At 32.6% G+C, this 21,961-nt stretch overlaps 2 protein-coding genes across 2 annotated transcripts; one reads left to right on the top strand and one right to left on the bottom strand.

Moving 5' to 3' along the window:
- The first annotated feature begins 113 nt into the window (after nucleotides 1-113).
- On the top strand, nucleotides 114-1,663 carry LOC115878760 (COP9 signalosome complex subunit 6). The gene is made up of 6 exons (XM_030895350.1): nucleotides 114-431; nucleotides 527-658; nucleotides 716-867; nucleotides 927-1,145; nucleotides 1,201-1,341; nucleotides 1,409-1,663. Exons 1-6 carry the CDS (start codon nucleotides 200-202, stop codon nucleotides 1,547-1,549), a joined length of 1,017 nt encoding a protein of 338 aa, XP_030751210.1. The 5' UTR covers nucleotides 114-199; the 3' UTR covers nucleotides 1,550-1,663.
- A 4,400-nt stretch (nucleotides 1,664-6,063) lies between these two features.
- LOC115878685 lies at nucleotides 6,064-21,245 on the bottom strand. The gene is made up of 14 exons (XM_030895248.1): nucleotides 20,900-21,245; nucleotides 19,683-19,831; nucleotides 19,398-19,594; nucleotides 17,922-18,163; nucleotides 17,664-17,840; nucleotides 17,181-17,345; nucleotides 16,858-17,129; nucleotides 14,990-15,255; nucleotides 14,714-14,921; nucleotides 12,393-12,575; nucleotides 12,175-12,335; nucleotides 11,911-12,056; nucleotides 11,039-11,221; nucleotides 6,064-6,698 (listed from the first exon to the last, which is right to left on the bottom strand). The coding sequence occupies exons 2-14, from the start codon at nucleotides 19,811-19,813 to the stop codon at nucleotides 6,357-6,359; spliced, it is 2,673 nt and encodes an 890-aa protein (XP_030751108.1). The 5' UTR covers nucleotides 19,814-19,831; nucleotides 20,900-21,245; the 3' UTR covers nucleotides 6,064-6,356.
- Nucleotides 21,246-21,961: the final 716 nt, after the last annotated feature.

Here is a 21,961-nt window from a genome sequence, read left to right on the forward strand (position 1 = left end):
GCAAAGTTGTATCGATATAGTTTTATAATCATATATAAAAATAAAATATCGATATTAATATAATTCAATATATCGATACGTTGTTACCCTCCCTACATCATATAATTTTTTTTGATTATTTTGACAGCTAACCTCACAATTCTAACAAAAATAGCTACAGTTTACAAATAATCCATTTCTTTCGTATTTATTCTTGTAAATGAGTAATACGAATCAAACAAAAGAAACGATGGAGGTGGAATCCATGGACACATCAACTTCGGCCGCTGCAGATCCTAAACAATCCATGGATACCAGCGAAACTGGAAAAAATGTTATGGCTGTAGGAGCCACGGGATCCGTAACTTGCTCTTTACATCCTCTAGTTATAATGAACGTATCGGAACATTGGACAAGAACTAGGGCTCAATCTGATGGCCAAGCTCCAGCAGGTATTTGCCAGATTAAATCCAATCTTCATTTAGTTTCTGTTACAGGATTTTCAACATTTTTTGTACCCCAAACATAACAATATGTTATTTTACAGTATTTGGAGCACTTATTGGTAAACAAAAAGGCAGGAACATCGAAATTATGAACTCTTTTGAGCTGGTATTTAGCATTATTGGTGAAGATGTCGTGATTGATCGAGACTACTACAACATGAAAGAAGAACAGTGTATGTTTTTATTCCTACATAACAGATAATAGTAATAGAACGGTATTTTTTTTATAGTTAAGCAAGTATTTAGTGACATGGACTTCATAGGCTGGTACACAACCGGTGATGCACCGAATAATTCTGATATAAAAGTCCACAAGCAAATATGTGAAATAAATGAGTCTCCTATATTGCTTAAACTCAATCCATACGACAAAAATATAGATGTAAGTGAAACTATCCATTTATTTATTAAGTTTTTAGTTTGGTTTAAATATTTTTTTAGCATTTGCCTGTATCTCTGTATGAATCTGTGATAGATTTAGTGAACGGCGAAGCCACAGTTTTATTTGTTACGCTCACCTACACTTTGGCAACCGAAGAAGCTGAAAGAATTGGTGTTGATCATGTAGCAAGGATGTCCTCAACTGATTCTGGTGAAAGTTCACTGGTTGCTGAGCATTTAACCGCCCAGCATAGTGCAATAAAAATGTTACATTCTAGAGTATGTTAAAAATTACAGTTGGAAAAAAAAATGTGAGAATATAATTATTTTTTAGGTACGTTTAGTGTTAGAGTACATGAAAGCAGTACAGAATGGGGACTTACCAAGAAATAATGAAATACTCAGAGAAGCTTATTCATTGTGTCATAGATTGCCTGTGGTGCAAGGACCGAGATTTAGACAAGACTTCTATAATGTAAGTAGATAATAATAATAACTTACTTTTTTAGGGATGAGTGTGTAAAAAAGAAATTTTTTTCTAGCAATGTAACGATGTGGGACTGATGACGTATTTGGGAGCCCTAACAAAGAGTTGCAACGATTTGAACCAGTTTGTTAATAAATTTAACGTGCTCTACGAAAGGCAAGGTTTAGGTAGAAGAATGAGAGGTATTTTCTTTTAGATTGTAGTGTTTTTTTCCTGAAATAATTTATGTATTGATATATTTTTCGTCCTGTAATTACTGCTATGATTTCACAAAAAAAATGTATAAAAAATAAACCATTTTTATTTGGAACATTTTTGTTGTCTTTTAAATAATTACATACCTTTTTTATGCAAAATCCGGCAACACCGCATAAAAGAAATGCATGAACCCAACTTTTATCTCTTTTTAATACATTTGATTTTCCATTAAGCTGTCATCACCGTTTTACACGTTAAAATCCAAACCACACAGTTTTGATGCCCAGAGGGGTATAAAATATCTGTTTTTATTTTAGGAAAAATTAACGTTTTATTTTTTGACCATACGGTATATGTGTGTAATATTAACGTTCTATACAGGGTGGTCTAGTTATTGAGGACGTGTTACTTGGGAAGTATTAATAATAGCAATATTTCTAAATTATCTATTAACGCTCTTCTTAGGTTTTTGGTAAAATAAAACACGAATTTTATTTTTAAATATGTTTTTACTTAATATGGTGTAAACAATCCTTTACAAATCTTATTTTATACAAATGGAAGACTATTATAAATATAAAGCCAACGTTTTCTGTGATATTTGGCATCGATTAATTTTATTTTTTTACATGAGCGTCTTCGTTTTGTACTCTTGAGTACCATCTTAACACTGACAAAATAAAGCATTATTTTGTTTATATACTTTACAATATGTATAGGTATCTAAAATATATCATTCGTTTATTTTGTTACATTTTTTTCGTTGTTTTGGAAATAATATCGCTATGATGACACGTTCCTCTCGGCACAGATCAGTTCTTCGAACAAGGTTCCTTGCCTCTCAACACGTGGTTCGAGTACTTCAAAGTGGCTTCCGCCAAATCCTTGACAGTCCATTTCCTGTCGATCAAAATGCGACACACGGTTTCCAGTTTGGCCAACTGCTGGTACTTGTACGTGTAGTAGATCAGAGATGGCGCCCCTGCTACGCTAGCCGCCATCCACTGTATAACCACCTTAAGCTGTCGACATCACCGTTTTACACGTTAAAATCCAAACCACTCAGTTTTGATGACCAGATCGGTATAAAATATCTGTTTTCATTTATAGGAAAAATTAACGCTTTATTTTTTGACCATACGGTATATGTGTGCAATGCGTTCTATACAGGGTGGTCTAGTATTGACGACCTGTAACTCGCCGAGTACTAATAATAGAAATAGTAATATTTCTAAAGTATCTATTAACGCTCTTCTTAGGTTTTTGGTAAAATAAAACACGAATTTTATTTTTAAATACTTTTTTACTTAATATGGTGTAAACAATCCTTTATAAATCTTATTTTATACAAATGGAAGACTATTATAAATATAAAGTCAACGTTTTCTGTGATATTTGGCATCAATTAATTTTATTTTTTACATGAGCATCTTCATTTTGTACTCTTGAGTACCATCTTAACACTGACAAAATAAAGCATTATTTGTTTATATATAATTTACAACAATATGTATAGGTATCTAAAATATATCATTCGTTTATCTTGTTACATTTTTTTCGTTGTTTTGGAAATAATATCGCTATGATGACACGTTCCTCTCGGCACAGATCAGTTCTTCGAACAAGATACCACTCAATTCCTTACCTCTCAACACGTGGTTCGAGTACTTCAAAGTGGCTTCCGCCAAATCCTTGACAGTCCATTTCCTGTCGATCAAAATGCGACACACGGTGTCCAGTTTGGCCAACTGCTGGTGCTTGTACATGTAGTAGATTAGAGATAGCGCCCCTGCTACGCTAGCCGTCATCCACTGTATAACCACCTTAAGCTGTCGACATCACCGTTTTACACGTTAAAATCCAAACCACACAGTTTTGATGACCAGAGGGGTATAAAATATCTGTTTTTCATTTATAGGAAAAATTACCGCTTTATTTTTTGACCATACGGTATATGTGTGCAATGCGTTCTATACAGGGTGGTCTAGTTATTGAGGACCTGTAACTCGCGAAGTATTAATAATAGAAATAGCAATATTTCTAAAGTATCTATTAACGTTTTTCATAGGTTTTTGGTAAAATAAAACACGAATTTTATTTTTTAAATACTTTTTACTTAATATGGTGTAAACAATCCTTTATAAATCTTATTTTATACAAATGGAAGACTATTATAAATATAAAGTCAACGTTTTCTGTGATATTTGGCATCAATTAATTTTATTTTTACATGAGCGTCTTCGTTTTGTACTCTTGAGTACCATCTTAACACTGACAAAATAAAGCATTATTTGTTTATATATAATTTACAACAATATGTATAGGTATCTAAAATATATCATTCGTTTATCTTGTTACATTTTTTCGTTGTTTTGGAAATAATATCGCTATGATGACACGTTCCTCTCGGCACAGATCAGTTCTTCGAACAAGATACCACTCAATTCCTTACCTCTCAACACGTGGTTCGAGTAATTTCAAAGTGGCTTCCGCCAAATCCCTTGACAGTCCATTTCCTGTCGATCAAAATGCGACACACGGTGTCCAGTTTGGCCAACTGCTGGTGCTTGTACATGTAGTAGATTAGAGATGGCGCCCCTGCTACGCTAGCCGTCATCCACTGTATAACCACCTTAAGCTATCGACATCACCGTTTTACACGTTAAAATCCAAACCACACAGTTTTGATGACCAGAGGGGTATAAAATATCTGTTTTCATTTATAGGAAAAATTACCGCTTTATTTTTTGACCATACGGTATATGTGTGCAATGCGTTCTATACAGGGTGGTCTAGTATTGACGACCTGTAACTCGCCGAGTACTAATAATAGAAATAGTAATATTTCTAAAGTATCTATTAACGCTCTTCTTAGGTTTTTGGTAAAATAAAACACGAATTTTATTTTTAAATACTTTTTACTTAATATGGTGTAAACAATCCTTTATAAATCTTATTTTATACAAATGGAAGACTATTATAAATATAAAGTCAACGTTTTCTGTGATATTTGGCATCAATTAATTTTATTTTTACATGAGCATCTTCATTTTGTACTCTTGAGTACCATCTTAACACTGACAAAATAAAGCATTATTTGTTTATATATAATTTACAACAATATGTATAGGTATCTAAAATATATCATTCGTTTATCTTGTTACATTTTTTCGTTGTTTTGGAAATAATATCGCTATGATGACACGTTCCTCTCGGCACAGATCAGTTCTTCGAACAAGATACCACTCAATTCCTTACCTCTCAACACGTGGTTCGAGTACTTCAAAGTGGCTTCCGCCAAATCCTTGACAGTCCATTTCCTGTCGATCAAAATGCGACACACGGTGTCCAGTTTGGCCAACTGCTGGTGCTTGTACATGTAGTAGATTAGAGATAGCGCCCCTGCTACGCTAGCCGTCATCCACTGTATAACCACCTTAAGCTGTCGACATCACCGTTTTACACGTTAAAATCCAAACCACACAGTTTTGATGACCAGAGGGGTATAAAATATCTGTTTTCATTTATAGGAAAAATTACCGCTTTATTTTTTGACCATACGGTATATGTGTGCAATGCGTTCTATACAGGGTGGTCTAGTTATTGAGGACCTGTAACTCGCGAAGTATTAATAATAGAAATAGCAATATTTCTAAAGTATCTATTAACGTTTTTCATAGGTTTTTGGTAAAATAAAACACGAATTTTATTTTTAAATACTTTTTTACTTAATATGGTGTAAACAATCCTTTATAAATCTTATTTTATACAAATGGAAGACTATTATAAATATAAAGTCAACGTTTTCTGTGATATTTGGCATCAATTAATTTTATTTTTTACATGAGCGTCTTCGTTTTGTACTCTTGAGTACCATCTTAACACTGACAAAATAAAGCATTATTTGTTTATATATAATTTACAACAATATGTATAGGTATCTAAAATATATCATTCGTTTATCTTGTTACATTTTTTTCGTTGTTTTGGAAATAATATCGCTATGATGACACGTTCCTCTCGGCACAGATCAGTTCTTCGAACAAGATACCACTCAATTCCTTACCTCTCAACACGTGGTTCGAGTACTTCAAAGTGGCTTCCGCCAAATCCTTGACAGTCCATTTCCTGTCGATCAAAATGCGACACACGGTGTCCAGTTTGGCCAACTGCTGGTGCTTGTACATGTAGTAGATTAGAGATGGCGCCCCTGCTACGCTAGCCGTCATCCACTGTATAACCACCTTAAGCTATCGACATCACCGTTTTACACGTTAAAATCCAAACCACACAGTTTTGATGACCAGAGGGGTATAAAATATCTGTTTTCATTTATAGGAAAAATTACCGCTTTATTTTTTGACCATACGGTATATGTGTGCAATGCGTTCTATACAGGGTGGTCTAGTTATTGAGGACCTGTAACTCGCGAAGTATTAATAATAGAAATAGCAATATTTCTAAAGTATCTATTAACGTTTTTCATAGGTTTTTGGTAAAATAAAACATGAATTTTATTTTTAAATACTTTTTTACTTAATATGGTGTAAACAATCCTTTACAAATCTTATTTTATACAAATGGAAGACTATTATAAATATAAAGTCGACGTTTTCTGTGATATTTGGCATCAATTAATTTTATTTTTTACATGAGCATCTTCATTTTGTACTCTGAGTACCATCTTAACACTGACAAAATAAAGCATTATTTTTTATATACTTTACAACAATATGTATGGGTATCTAAAATATATCATTCGTTTATCTTGTTACATTTTTTTCGTTGTTTTGGAATTAATATCGCTATGATGACACGTTCCTCTCGGCACAGATCAGTTCTTCGAACAAGGTACCACTCAATTCCTTCCCTCTTAAAACGTGATTCGAGTATTTCAAAGTGGCTTCCGCCAAATCCTTGACAGTCCATTTCCTGTCGATCAAAATGCGACACACGGTGTCCAGTTTGGCCAACTGCTGGTGCTTGTACGTGTAGTAGATTAGAGATGGCGCCCCCGCAACGCTAGCCGCCATCCACTGTATAACCACCTTAAGCTGGACGTCGCCTTTGCGGGAAGTACCGCAGCCCCAGTTGCCCGTCGTGATGGCTCTCGTACCGTTTTTTGGCTTCTCTGATATGTCTGACACCTAGAATTAACATAAATATTGTTTAAAATAGTTATGAATCGAGTATAAGGCTTGATTAATTAAAATGTCACGAATTATGCAACTACCAATACACTGTACCGAGTGTTTTATGCTAAGCAACGTTTTGTTACATAAAATTTAATACAGGGTGGTCCGAACTGTATTCTGGAAACTTCGGCAGCATATTCTGCAGAAAAAAATTAGTAAAAAAGTTCGTATAAATACATGTCCTAAAATGCTTAGTTTCGGATATACAGAGTGTAGAAGTTAATTTTTATTTCGATTTTTTCCAAATAATTTATGAAATAACGTCAATATTTGGCTGAAAATTAGTGTCTGGGAGTTTTTTGACACGAGAAATTTGATTTTGATGTCACTAGGACTCCCACTTGTAGAGGGCGCCACCTATATATTTTTTAACTGGTTTTGAAGAGTAATAACTTTTCGTCCGTACCTGTATTAAAGTAATGAGTAAAAAAATATACATTTACGACGTTTTTTATGTAAAAAAAGTTTCTTGGTAAAAATCGTTACGAGTGATGGTTCTCGAGATATTTAGAATCGAAATTATCAATACCTGTCATCATTGACATAAATTAAACATGTTGACTCTTTAGGAAGGAGCATAATGCTATCCATATATTCATGCATGGTGGGCGGAAAAAGGACTCTAGGGTGGGGATCCTTGACAGTTCTGTTTGACGATTCATTTGACACATTTGAATTTGATTTGAAATTTTGTGGATTTGTCAGTCTTTACGGAGCTTATTTTATGTTATTTATTATTTATTCTACTACTGATAGTTGTATAAAGGTAGTAAATCTAGATCTAGATGGAAATTGTGGCAGAACTTAAATTAACAGTGATACTATCGCGATTTATCGAAAAAGACTCTAAAATAGTTGGTTGTGTAGCGTGCGGTAGATCTCGGAAAAAATTGAAGTGAGTGAAATAATGGAACAACTTTTCGCTAGTAAGTGACTATATAATATGCCATACGTGTAGTAAACCGATCATTTATGAAATTCACTTAAATTAACTAATTATATATTTTTTCTTGCATTTTTGCTTTTATTTACTACTTGTCAAAGATCAGATGTCAAAGAATTTAGATACGTCAATTTGACTTACCTGCTTCAGTAGCGTATCGGATGTCTGTGTTAATAAATAATTATTAAAACTTATCTATTTTTATTATAATAATATGTTTTATAACAATTTTAATCACTATCAACATTTGTTCACAACGTAAAATAAAAATAAAATTATTGAGTCTACCCCATGTCTACCCTACATCATAGTTTTACATTTTTTAATTAAAATTAGAACGGCACTGATAAACCGGAATTTAAGTCGGCCATATTTGAGTCCCATCGCGGTGGACCTAAGATTTTTGATATGATCCTTCCTTAGTCTTCTTTTTTTCGTCATAAATTTGAAATGCTTTTGTGCCGAAAGTTCAACGGAAACTGTCTTATCATAATTTTTTCGAAGAAAAATTTAGGATTAATTTAAAAAATAAAAAGTTCTCAAATTTATCATTTCAGTCAAATAACTATATCTACTCAACTTGTTTATTTTTTGTCAATGATGACATATATCGACTATTTCCATTCTAAATATCTTGAGAACGGTTGCTCGTAGCGATTTTTACCATGAGACAATTTTTACGTAAAAAATCACAGAAATGTATATTTTTTCACTCATTAGTTTTATACAAGTACGGACGAAAAGTTATTACTCTTCAAAACAGTTAAAACACATGTAAGTGGCACCCCCTACAAATAGGAGTCATATTGATATTAAAATCAAATTTCTCATGTCAAAAAACTCCCAGACACCAATTTTCAAACAAATATTGACGTTAATTCAGAAATTATTCGGAAAAAATCGAAATAATGAAACTTCTACACCCTGTAGCTCCGAAACTAAGCATCTTAGGACATACATTTATACGAACTTTTTTACTTATTTTTATCTGTAGAATATGCTACTGAAGTTTCCGGAATAATGTTCGGACCACCCTATACAGGGTGATTCAGATTTTACTAGAATAACTTCAGGTATCTCGATAGAACTAAGAAAGAATGATAGTTTGTATTATAAACCATACTCCAAAAACGCTTCCGCTTGGAGTAAAATGGAGCCGAAATTTGAATTAAGTTCTCCAAGGCATGCTGCTAATTAAGTAACTTTTTTCGAACGCAGTTGAGCTATGTCCGGGATTTTGTGGAATATCTCGAAAACTAAGCGACATATCAAAAAAATTTAAGAACAAGAAAAGTTAGTAAAAAGACGGATGGTATCAGAAAAAAATACAAATTTATCCAGTGGCGTGCGACAAAAAAGTTCTACAAGGTTCCGTGCAGTTGACACTCACAAAAACAACACCTTGTATAGCAATTAATCCAATTTTTTTCACACATCAGCCACGTTGCCCTTAGCATTTAACCAAACACTTGCGTATTTAGATCATCTGGCTTACGAGTAATAAAATAAAAACCGAAAAATAATTCAAATTTTGGCGCCATTTTACTCCAAGCGGAAGCGTTTTTGGAGTATGGTTTATAATACAGTACGTCTGCTGGATCTGTGTCTATGAAAGGAATGCGGACAAAAAACATTTAAATAAACAGCAATATATTTTATACGTCGACTTGACGAGTACGTCATCGCAAATCGCTCCGCCCACTCACTTTATTGGCTACTTGCAAATTTGTCAAATTTTTATTGATGAGACGCGTCGTCTAATTTTTTAAGAAAAACATCGAGAGAATATCGTTTCCCCTCTCACGGATACCCCGTAGCTACAGAACGGACAGACGTACTGTACAAACTATCATTATTTCGGTTAGTTCTATCGATACCTGAAGTTATTCTAGTAAAATCTGAATCACCCTGTATATATAGTATATTTCACAATTTTTGAATGAAGCTTTAAGGCTGAAATATAAACAAATAGAGAAAGCATTATTAAGACTAGGTGTAGTATTGGTTGCATACCTTGTGCTATCATTATCCGGTTTATTAGTTTAAACTATCAGCTTTTACTGCAATTATGAAAATGAAGGAAAATCTAGTAACAGTTTAAGCAAAATTAGAGCATAATCAGTGGTTTTTGGTTCTTGTATCTGCCACTTTTTTTAATTATTGTTAGTTCGACATTGAATAGACGTTTACATTATGATAACTATACAATATACAGGGTATCCCAGAAATAAGTGCAAGTATTTTAACTGGTAGTATAGTTCAACCCCAGAAACACGCTATGAGGTTTTTTTCGCGAAAAATGTTTTTGAAAATTCGAAATTTTTTGAAAAATTTTTTGGATTTTTTTTAGTTCTTAGTTAAAAAACATAATCTTATGATAATATGACAACATATAGTACGAGAGCTAGCAACGTCGGAAAAACAAGCATTTTAAGACGTCTTGCTCTTTGATATATCTTTTACTATACCCTCTAGAACAGCATGCGGCCCGTCTGGCTGCCTGTAAACGTTGCGTTCCCTACTGCGCATTGAAATAAGATCCTATATTTTTATTAGTCCTTTAAATTCTAGTATTGAATGTAGATCGAACATGTCTCCATAGCGCGGTGCGGTGCGTAGAGTTTCCGACCACGAACCGATGATTCAGAGTTCGAATCCGGATCAAGGCAAAGAATAATTAAATTAAATTAAATATTTGTTTTTTTTTGAATCACCAGAATTATTTTATACTTTACTATCAGAATATAAACGAAAATAAAATAAAAGTCTTTGCCCTGACCCGGATTCAAACTCTGAATCATCGATTCGTGGTCGGAAACTCTACGCACTGCGCTATGGAGACATGTTCGATTTATATTCAATACTAGAATTTATAGGACTAAATTAATAAAAAATATAGGATCTTCTTCCGATGCGCAGTAGTGAACGCAACGGGTATCGGCAACCAGACGGGCTGCATGCTGTTCCAGAGAGCATAGTAAAAGATATATATCAAAGAGCCAGACGTCTTAAAATACATTCTCGAAAACGTTGCTAGCTCTTAGACTAATAGGTAGTAAATTAAATTTACAAGAAAGAAAATTCAGGAAAGATCCAGTGGTTCTCAAAATTTTAGCAAAAAATCATTTTTTTTGGAAATTTTCAAAGTAAAATAACTCCATTATTTTGGACTTATTTGAAAAACGATAAAGAGAAAATATGTTTCTTTTATCGAGATCTACCACCCCTTAAGATACTTGCATTTATTTCTGGGACACCCTATATAACACTCACAGACAAACTGACCGTATCATATCTATATCGTCTATTTTAGTAAAGCAATTTGGTATGGTTAGTGCCAAATCTTTACCTTCGACTGTTCAACGGGCAGATACACGGTATAGTTAATATCTTCTAGAGTTTGTATTATGGCCTCGGTTACGCAAGACACGAACCACATCTTATTTCGATTGTTATGCGTTTGTGTTAGAGAGCTTTGGCCTAGTAAAGCAGAGGATTCGGTCTTCTGAGCACGGGTGCCACACTCTAAACTCTAACAAAAACACAACAAAAGTTATGGTATAAGTTGCAGCAATATTAACACTATTAAAATGAAAAAATAATATTTAATATTAGTTTTGAAATACCCTATATATATATATATAATATATATATATATATATATATATATTAGTTTTGAAATACCCTATATATATATATATATAATATATATATATATATATATATATATATATATATATATATATATATATATATATGTAAACAAAAATGTAAAGGCTTGACGAGTGTTTTATTAACTTTATTTTGCAAATTTTACAAATAAGTATTACTAATCGACTCAATTTCAACTATTTTTTTGTTATTTACTATAAAAAATCAAAAGCATATCTAACTTGAAACGATTAAAAACAAATATACAGGGTCCTCCGAACTGTATTCCGGAAACTTCGGCTGCATATTAAAAGTTGTACCAAAAGTTCAACAGAAACTGTTTTATCATCATACATACATTTATACGAACTTTTTTACATATTTTTATATGCAGAATATGCTGCCGAAATTTCCGGAATACAGTTCGGACCACCCTGTAGAAATCATCTATTGCTTTAACCAATCAATTATGATCCAGTGCCGTGTTAATACAGCTTTTAAACTGAATTTCTGAGAGTCTGACTTGATTGGTTAAAGCACTTGATGCTTGAATTAAACAGAAATACTTACTAGTTGAGCAGCAAGTTTGTGTTTTTGCCTAGCCAATTCCAAGCTTAAAGATTTGGCATTGAGAACCAGTTTATGTTTAGAATTTGTGAAATTCGTTCTATTCTCAGAAGAAGAGTCACAATTCTCAGTCAGTGGTACCGGAATACCTAAAAAAATTAAAAAATTTGTATTAAAGAAAATAAAAAAAAACTAAACAAAATAAAATCGTGGCAAAAGAGTATCTTTTAAGGTTGTAGAGTAAAAAAGATTGTAAATATCACTCACCAGCAAAAGACTCACTGAGTGTTCTTTTAAGTAAGGACCCAGCAAATCTCACAACTGCCAAATCTCGTCCATCTAAATCCTTTTTTGTGCCTTTTTCCGTCTCAATTATGGGGTTCTCTAACCAGTGATTGAACTGTTCATAGACTTCTTCCAATTCCGAGCTGTTAAAATAGATATTCTTCGTTCTGTTTTTTGTATAAATGAGACATTATTTTTACCTGTAATCTGTGCTAAAGCTATAATCAGACGACCTGTTGGATTCTTTTTTACTCAGAGCTGATGATTGTTTGTTTTTAAATTTATCAATCCATGCTCTTTCCTTGTTGAGCGAATTTTGTAGAAAATCTTCGTCTAGGCTTTCTTCTCTCAATGCGAATCCTGTAGATCCACCCCGTTTTACTCTAAAAAGAACACAAAATCTTCAAAAATTCAAAAACCTTCAAAATTTGTTTCTAATTTGCTATTTATAATTTCACGACTTTTTTAGTACAGGGTGGTCCGAACTGTATTCCGGAAGCTTTGGCGGCATATTGTGCAGATAAAAATAAGTAAAAAAGATTTTATAAATATATGTCCGAAAACGGTTAGCTTCGGAGATACAGGGTGCAGAAATTTCATATTTATTTCGATTTTTTCCGAATAATTTCTGAAGTAACGTCAATATTTAGATGAAAATTTCACACCTGTAATTTTTAACCAATCAAAACGTGTTTTTTGACAAATTACCATGGCAACGGATAAATTTTAGTGAAAATTTTTTCCTTGTGGGCACCCAACAGCGAATTATACTAAAAAATTTTTGACGTTTATAATGACAGAATATCTTTTTGAAAGTCTGGTTTTTATTTATTTACATGATAATTTTGATACATTTCAATTACAAAGCTGAGATGAAAGTTTGTAAACTGCTTTCTTTTTTTTTGTTTTGAAGAGTAATAACTTTTTGTTTGTATCTGTATAAAACTACTGGATGAAAAAATATACATTTCCGTGATTTTTTACGTAAAAAATGTCTCTTGGTAAAAATCGCTACGAGCAACCGTTCTCAAGATATTTAGAATGGAAATAGTTAATACATGTCATTATTGACAAGAAAATAAACATGTCGAGAAAGATAGTTATTTGACTGAAATGATAAATTTGGGAACTTTTTATTTTTTAAATTGGATGATGTTAAACGAAAAGGAACCAAGCGCCAAATTACGAAAACTGAGTAAAAGGCATCATCCGACTGAGCAGTGTTCAATATAATATATATAATATATATATATATATATATATATATATATATATATATATATATATATATATATATATATATATATATATATATATATATATATATATATATATATATATATATATATATATATATATATATATATATATATATATATTTATATGTATGTCCGTTTTCTGTTGATTCTCTTTAAATGTTTGCCTAGCCGTGTGCTTTTCATATTAAAACTACAAAACTATTATAAAAAAGAAAGGTATTAGCCTAAAACAAAGGTAAACATAGGAATTAGTGAAAGATCTTAAAGTATTGTGTTGGCTGTTTGGGAAAATATAATTTTCGAAAAAATGGATAAAGGAGACTTCTATTCTACAGAACAAACAGAGAAACAAATCTGCAATAGAAAACACCGTAAACCATGTTGTAGATTTTCCTTTTGGTTACAAGTAACCAAGAACTTGGTTCTTTTTTAAAATTAATAACAGTACTCCGGTATTTCTTAAAAAAGAATTATGCGCCAAATGTTTATTAAAATGTGTAAAGTTTGAAGCTATGTTTTGTCAATTGATTCTTGTATTCATCTTAAATCAATTTTGTCATAAATTGTGGATGAATTTTTCTTGATAGCTCAACAAAGAGAGATAGAACTCGCTCATACGTTAGAAGGCAATATCTCAAAATCACAGTTTGGCGCTTGGGTCCTTTTCGATTAGCATTATCCAATTAGTCATAAATTTTTCTTCCAAAAAATGATGATAAAACAGTTTCTGTTGAACTTTTGGCACAAAAACATTTCAAATTTATGATTTCAGTCTAATAACTATTTATTCAATATGTTTAATTTATGTCAATGACAACAGGTATTGATAATTTTGATTTCAAATATCTCGAGAACTATTATTCGTAGCGATTTTCTAAGAGACTTTTTCTATATGTATATTTTTTTACTCAGTATTTTTATACAGGTACGGACGAAAAGTTATTACTCCTTAAACCTGTTAAAAAATATGTAGATGGCGCCTTCTACAAGTAGGAGTCATATTGACATCTAAATCAAATTTATCGTGTCAAAACAATCAATATAAATTTTGACGTTATTTCAGAAATTATTTGGAAAAAATCGAAATAAAAATGAAACTTCTACACCCTGTATCTCCGAAACTAAGCATTTTAGACGTACATTTATACGAACTTTTTTACTTATTTTTAACTGCAGAATATGCTGCCGAAGTTTCCAGAATACAGTTCGGACCACCCTGTATTTTTAAAGATATAAGATTGGTGTAACATAAGTTGACTTACTTAATATCACAGTCTGCTAGTTGCGATCCAGTGACAGATATGCCCACGGCATAACTGGAATCCTCGCCGGAACTGGAACTACTAAACGAGTCTTCCGGTACTTCCCTGGTTTTCAGTACGTCCCTCAGCCTTTGAGCAAAATTGTGCCTCAATTCTGGCGTTTCCAGGTCTATGCTGTATCTTTTGTGGTAATTATCATCTCCACTACCTAAAACATAATTGTAACATTAAAAAATACTGTAAAGTCATGCCAGAGTCAGAGAGTCAGAGCCTTACCATCGTCCAAACTGCTTTTGGCACTATGGAAGTCATCCTCACTAGAATCGGAGCTTGAAAATCGGGTTTGGATGTTCCTAGTGACAGGCAAGCATTCTCCAGATGAACCCAACACTATAAATCTTCCTCTTCTGTTGTTTAATATGCTTTCTGGACAGGGTTTGTCCTTTCTTATGCTGGGTTCTACGTGCAGTTGGTACATGGGCTTGCTACCGTTGTTATTGATCCCGCTGTCTTGTGAAATCAGTGAGTCGGTTCTTGTGGTACTAAAAATGTCAGTTTGTTAAAAATGTACTATCTTATATAGAAGTACTTGGATTTTGTATAGATTATTTGATTGATTTTTTGCTAAAGATTTTTTGAAAGTTTAAAAATCATGGTCTCAGTACCCGGCCAAAGGAGTGCCTTTAATTTTTAACTAGTAATTATAAATTAGTAATTTATCAACGTTAATTAGCAATTAGGGTAGATATTGAATTGAATTGTTTCTTTTTAATAGAGAATGTTAATGATAAATGAAAATTAAGAAAACACGTCTCATTACCCCTGATCTAATGAGTGATTTTAATTAGTAATTAGTTACTAGTAATCATAAATTAGTAACCAGTAATTAGTAATTAGTATGAGTACTGAACAGAATTGTTCTTTTTGCCAAATAATGTTGAAGATAATTGGAAGTTAAGTAAGTGAATACCCCTGTCAAATGAGTGACTTTAATTTTTAACTAGTAATTATAAATTAGTAATTCATCAACGTTAATTAGCAATTAGTGTAGATATTGAATAGAATTGTCTCTTTTTAATAGAGAATGTTAATGATAAATGGAAATTAAGAAACTCGCTACCCCTGCTCTAATGAGTGATGTTAATTAGTAATTAGTAACTAGTAATCATAAATTAGTAACCAGTAATTAGTAATTACTCTGGGTACTGAACAGAATTGTTCTTTTTGCTAAATAATGTTGAAGATAATTGGAAGTTAAAACATGGTCCCAGTTACCACTGTCAAAAATGAGTGACTTTAATTTTTAACTAGTAATTATAAATTAGTAATTTATCAACGTTAATTAGCAATTAGTTTAGATATTGAACAAAATTGTCTCTTTGTAATAGAGAATGTTAATGATAAATGGAAATTTAAAAACACGTCTCTCATTACCCCTTTAATAACTAGTAATTATAAATTAATAACCTGTAATTAGTAATTACTCTAGGCACTGAACAGAATTGTTCTTTTTGCTAAATAATATTGAAGATAATTGGAAGTTAAAACATGGTCTCGGTACCCCTGTCAAATGTTAGTGTAGATATTGAATAGGATTGTTTCTTTTTGATAGAGAATGTTAAAGATATTTAAAAAACACGTCTCATTACCCCTGCTACAATGAGTGAGTTTAGTAGTTAGTAACTAATAATTATAAATTAATAACCAGTAATTAGTAATTACTCTGGGTACTGAACAGAATTGTTCTTTTTGTTAAAGGATGTTAATTATACTTGGAAGTTTAAAAATATGTCTCAGTACCACTGCAATAGTGAGTGGATTTAATTAGTAATTAATAACTAGTAATTAGAAAATAGTGGTAATTAGTAATCAATAAACGGTAATTAGTAAATAGAGTGTATACTGAACAGAATTGATTCATTTTGCTAAAGAATGTTAAGTGGAAGTTTAGAAATACGTCTCAATACCCCTGCTCAGTAAGTAACTTTAATTAGTAATTATTAATTAACAGTTACTTAGTAATTAGTTTTTCTAACTAGTACTTAGTAAGTAGCAAGTGGTAATTAGTAATTAGAGTACTGAAAAATTTTGATAGATATGATTAAAAGAAAGCTAAATATGTCTTAAAAAAATAATCTTCTTACCTACATGATTGTTGAGTTATGAAGGGAATATTCGTGCTATTCCCCTCGGATGGATTTGAGCTGATGGACTCTCCAATGGGAGACAGTCTCCTGTGCCGTTGACTGTACGTTGTTGAGTTGGCGTTTGAGGTATTCTGGTTATCTTTTAGGCTAGCTTGTTTCTGCTGGAACCCGAGCAGAGATTTGTTCAATTCCCTAAGGATATTGTCTTCTTCGTATTGACCGATGGGTAGTTTGGTGTAGTTTTCAGCATCCATACAGCACACTTGCATCTGCACATACAATAAATGTATAATTTATTATATATTTCAATTTTTTTTTACCTGTTTGCTTTCTTCTAAGCTTTCCACTGTAGCTTTACGTTTGAAGTCTTTAATTCTAGTGATTTGTCTGGCTCTGTCAATTGTCACTACTTCGTTGTCTTCTAGAGCCTCTACGTTGAGTAACATCACCAACAGTTCCGGAATTGTAGTAAAGGTTACAGATTCCTATGAAAGAAATTTCTGTTAAAATACCGGTGGTTGTAGTAAAATATGCAGCAGAATGTTCATGGTCAATCTTTAAGAAATTGTAGTCATTGTAGTAATTTGTAATTGGTAGTTGCTAATTAGTAATTATTTGCTAATTAGTAGTAGTAATTCAGCATTTAGAAGTTTAAACTTAGTATTAATAATTAATTAGTAACTACTAATTACTAATTAGTAGATACTAATTAGTATTTTTAGTAATTAGTAATTACTAACTAGTAACTACTAATTGGTATTAATTTTTTGGTAAACATTTAATTTTTAAGTAGCCTTCGTTACCTGTGTACAGCCTGTTCCTAAAACGTTTCCACCAATCTTACTACTACAAAAACACACTTGCAAATTCTCTGGATCTGCCCTATCGAGTCTACCCTCGTGTTTTATTTGCAAAGGGCACAAAGGTAGGCTACACTCCAGCCAATCATCTATGGTCAGCCATTCTTTACTACTCATCACCTAAACAGAACAGAGATTATCACTTGAAAAAATATTAAACAAAATTAAACAGAAAATAAATTTAAAAATTAACTCGCTTACTTGTCTCAACACCCTGTAACTACCCTCGATGTTGTCATCCTCTTCCAGCCAATCGAAATACCGCAAAATGCTTCGCAGTTTTGCTTGTTGTGCGTTGTTGTTCTTCAGACTTTTGAAAAAATTGGCGAAATTGAAATTCTGTAACGTGGGGTGGCTTTTTTGGGTTCTTGTGGGAAAAGTGGAGAAAAATGCGTTTGCTAGGAGAGATGCGGCAAAAGAATATTCTATTTCTGTTGAATCGGCTGAAAAAAGAAAAAAAGTTTCATACACTTAACACATCATCACAAATTGGCTGAATTTTTCTTAACAATCTATACTAATGTACTTGTAATAATCTATACTAATATATAAAATCCTTAAGTGACTGACATACTGATTAATCACGATCCTGCTCAAATCACTCAACGTAAGAAGCTCAATTTTACATACAGGTTGATTCTAGGGTGTAGAGGTTCGATAAGAAGGGATTTTTCGAAATTCCAGTTCCAAGAGGGTGAAACCACCCCTCAAATATTACAATATTTTTTATTTAAAAAACGGTCAAGTTTCCGAAAAAACGCTTAAACACGTATACTTTTGTTTTTTACATATTTTAAGATTTTTTAAAAATGTATACAGGGTGTTTCGAAAAATCTGGTCATTGATTAATCACGATCCTGCTTAAAGCGCTTGACGTAAAAAGCTGATTTTTGGAAAACAGATTGACTTTAGGGTGTAATGTAAAGGTGCGATAAGAAGGGATTTATCGAAACTCGAATTCTAACGGGGTGAAACCACCCCTCAAATATTAGAACATTTTTTATTTAAAAACCGGAAAAACTCTTAAACACGTATATTTTATTTAGTTGTTTTACATATTTTAAGATTTTATAAATTTATACAGGGTGTTTCATAAAATATGACCGTTGAGTAATCACGATTCTGCTTAAACTGACGTTTAAAGCTGATTTTTGGCAAACGGATTGACTGTGGGGTGTAGAAGTTCGATAAGGAGGGGTTTCTCGAATCTCAAATTCCAAGAGGGTGAAAACGCCCCTCAAATATTACAATATTTGTTATTTAAAAAACGGTTAGTGTTTCGGGAAAACGCTTGGACACGCATAATTTATTTTGTTTTTTTACATATTTTGAATTTTTTTAAAAAATCATACAGGGTGTTCCAAAAAGTTGGGTACCTAATTGATTAACCACGATTCTGCTTAAACTGCTTGACGTAAAAAGCTGATTTTTGGCAAACGGATTTTTCGAAAGTCAAATTCCAACGAGATGAAACTACCCCTCAAATATTACCAAGTCATATAATAATATCGCCATATGGTTTTTTTTATGCTAACACAAATGTGAGAAAATTTTATCCAGTTTGTATGTTAATGGAAATTCTTGCTTTGCTTTATCATCGCCATTATAAATGATTAATTCGACGCGAACGAAGTCGCGGGTACACGCTAGTATTGTATAAGTAAATATTGACAATACCTTGCTGTTGTAAACTGAAATGGAACCCGTTTCTAGGCCTCAAATCTTTTATGCTCAAAGCTCTTTTAGCTATGTTTGGTAACGTGTGATTGAGAAGGTTATCTCGTTCTTTTTCCGTCATTTCTTGCTCAATAAAATCCAGAAAGCCAACAAACTGATCTGGATCCACTGTCTCTTCGTCTGGGTCCAAACTCACACTAGAAAAAGTATAAATTTGCATAAATTTGAGAGGTTAGTTTATTTTTTTTTCTATAGTGTGTCTATTTTATTATATCTTTTACTTACCTACACATTTCGTATATTTTCTGCATGGACTGGGCGACATCGCGGGCATTTTTAGGATGTAGAATTTTTTTGAGGCATTTTTTGACAGAGTCCCACCAGGGTAGATCAGAGGGTAGCATAACCAAGGCCATGATTTCTCTGTGCGTGTCCTTTAAACAAAAAAAAAACATTTTTATTGCCATGTTTTTATTAGATCACACTGTAGATATTTTAGGTTTTTTTTCTTTAAAAAGGCTGTATATTGTTATAATACAAAAAAAAATAGAAAAAGTAGCTGTTTATTGCTTGTTAGAAAATATTTTTTTATATACCGGGTGCGTCTCAAAAGTGGCTCACCTCTATAACTTTTTTATTTTTTCAGATAAAAAAACGAGAATTGGTATATTAGTATATGACATAAATTAGGATTGATTGACGTATTCAATTCAATATCAGTATCAAATTCAAGACAACATTTTTCGATCACTTCCTTTTTTACCGGAAATGCCTACAACTTTTGATTTTTAAATGGCACCTTCGATATTTTTTACTCTCTTCGATAGAAAATGACACTCTGAATAGAATGACATATCGTATGTCAACTTTTGACATTTTCGAATATGGTTTATTTGAAATTGTAACATGCGGTTCATAACGACAATTTGACTCGAAATACCTAGTGTGTGGTATCAAATTATTCGTAAAAAAATGCTTTTTCCAATTATGCTAATGAGCCACCCTTCTTCCATTTGAAAAAAATTAGATATAATTAAAAAAAACGATTTAGGCATCTTTTTACAGGCCCGAACAAGACACGAAAAACATTAGACTATCAAAACTATTTTTTCAAGGTACCTTAATTAAAAATTAGTGGTTTTAACACAACCATGGCACTCTAGATTGAAATTTAAAATACTATTTTTTAACTGAAAAAGAAAAAAGTTGACATAATATAGGTCAGAATTGCATTTTCTATCAAATAAAGTAAAATCAAAAGTTGTACTCATTCCCGGTGAAACAGGAAGCGACTGAAAACAGTTGAATACGCCAATCAATCCTAATTTATGTCATACACTAACATACCAAATCTCGTTTATTTTTCTGAAAAAATAAAAAAGTTATAGGGGGTGAGCCACTTTTGAGAAACCCCCTGTATAATATGGTTGTGTAGGTGTTGGAAGATTTAAATGTCAACTTCTTTTTATGACAGTTTATGAGAAAAAAAGTTAAACACTTACTTTTATCTATTATTACTCAAAAATATATCCAAAAAACTGCCCCAACACCATTGACAGCATAGACACGATTTTTTGAGGTCGCGTCAAATACAAATAATTCATCGAAACGCCAACAAAAACACTTTTATTACACTTGAAAGAACACCACGCGCACAAAAACCCGCACTTTCATTTAAAAAACACCGGGAAACTTAAAACAATTCCGATAGCATAATTCTAGGGGGTGAAAAGTACAGAAGGCCGACTGGAAACGACTGAAAATCGAAAGAAAAGCCAAAGAAAAACGAGAGGAATTGGTGGAAATCGGTCGCGGGCTCCCCTTTCAGCGAGAAGCCATGCTGGGAGCGTCTAAAAATAAGCGTCGCGACGGCGGCGATGACGTCACGCCGTCGACGCTCGTGACGTAGAGGTTTCGGTTGTCAGGGGCAACGGGGACGCCCAACACGTAAGCGTGGGTTGTGGGTAATTCTTGCAGTGTCGGATGACGACATTGAATGGGAAAAAGGGGTGAGACGGTCAGAGAAATAAGAAAACATAGAGGAGTTCATAATTATTTTAATAACAGTATTGAAAGAGTTGTTATTTAAAGAGCCAAGATTTTTTTTTCTGGTTTGGACATATAAACGGACACTTTTCAAAATGCTTTGACATTTTGAAAAATGTTTAGTAACCAAAACTAGTAACAATAGTATACCCGGTGATTCTCAAAAGAGGCTCACCCCCTGTAACTTTTTTATTTTTTCAGATAAAAACACGAGATTTGGTATTTTAGTATATGACATAAATAATTAGGATTGATTGACGTCTTCAATTGTTTTTGGTCACTTCCTGTTTCACCGGAAATGACTACAACTTTTAATTTTTAAATGGCACCCTCGTTATATTTCTGCTTTATCCATATATTATATGAACATATCGCAAGCTGCACTAGAAGCAATTCTGGACTTGCAATCAATCGACTGGCTTGTGAAGGATCTGGCTGCTAAGGGTGCCCTAAGATTAAGGGAATCCATTCTGTGGAACCAGACCAACTACGGTCACTCGAGGATATTGCCAGTGATA

Source organism: Sitophilus oryzae, unplaced genomic scaffold (genome assembly GCF_002938485.1).
Source record: "Sitophilus oryzae breed Bouriz unplaced genomic scaffold, Soryzae_2.0 scaffold_1521_pilon_pilon, whole genome shotgun sequence".
Taxonomy (NCBI): domain Eukaryota; kingdom Metazoa; phylum Arthropoda; class Insecta; order Coleoptera; family Curculionidae; genus Sitophilus; species Sitophilus oryzae.

Bases quoted from the DNA above. Each gene is read 5' to 3' on its own strand.
- LOC115878760 (XM_030895350.1), top strand. From the start codon at position 200: ATGAGTAATACGAATCAAACAAAAGAAACGATGGAGGTGGAATCCATG. The intron at 432-526 runs GTATTTGCCAGA...GTTATTTTACAG, and splicing joins TGATGGCCAAGCTCCAGCAG to TATTTGGAGCACTTATTGGT. The intron at 1,146-1,200 runs GTATGTTAAAAA...ATTATTTTTTAG, and splicing joins TAAAAATGTTACATTCTAGA to GTACGTTTAGTGTTAGAGTA.
- LOC115878685 (XM_030895248.1), bottom strand. From the start codon at position 19,813: ATGGCCTTGGTTATGCTACCCTCTGATCTACCCTGGTGGGACTCTGTC. The intron at 15,256-16,857 runs GTAAGAAGATTA...TGACATTTTTAG, and splicing joins ATAACTCAACAATCATGTAG to TACCACAAGAACCGACTCAC. The intron at 14,922-14,989 runs GTAAGGCTCTGA...ATTATGTTTTAG, and splicing joins CAAAAGCAGTTTGGACGATG to GTAGTGGAGATGATAATTAC.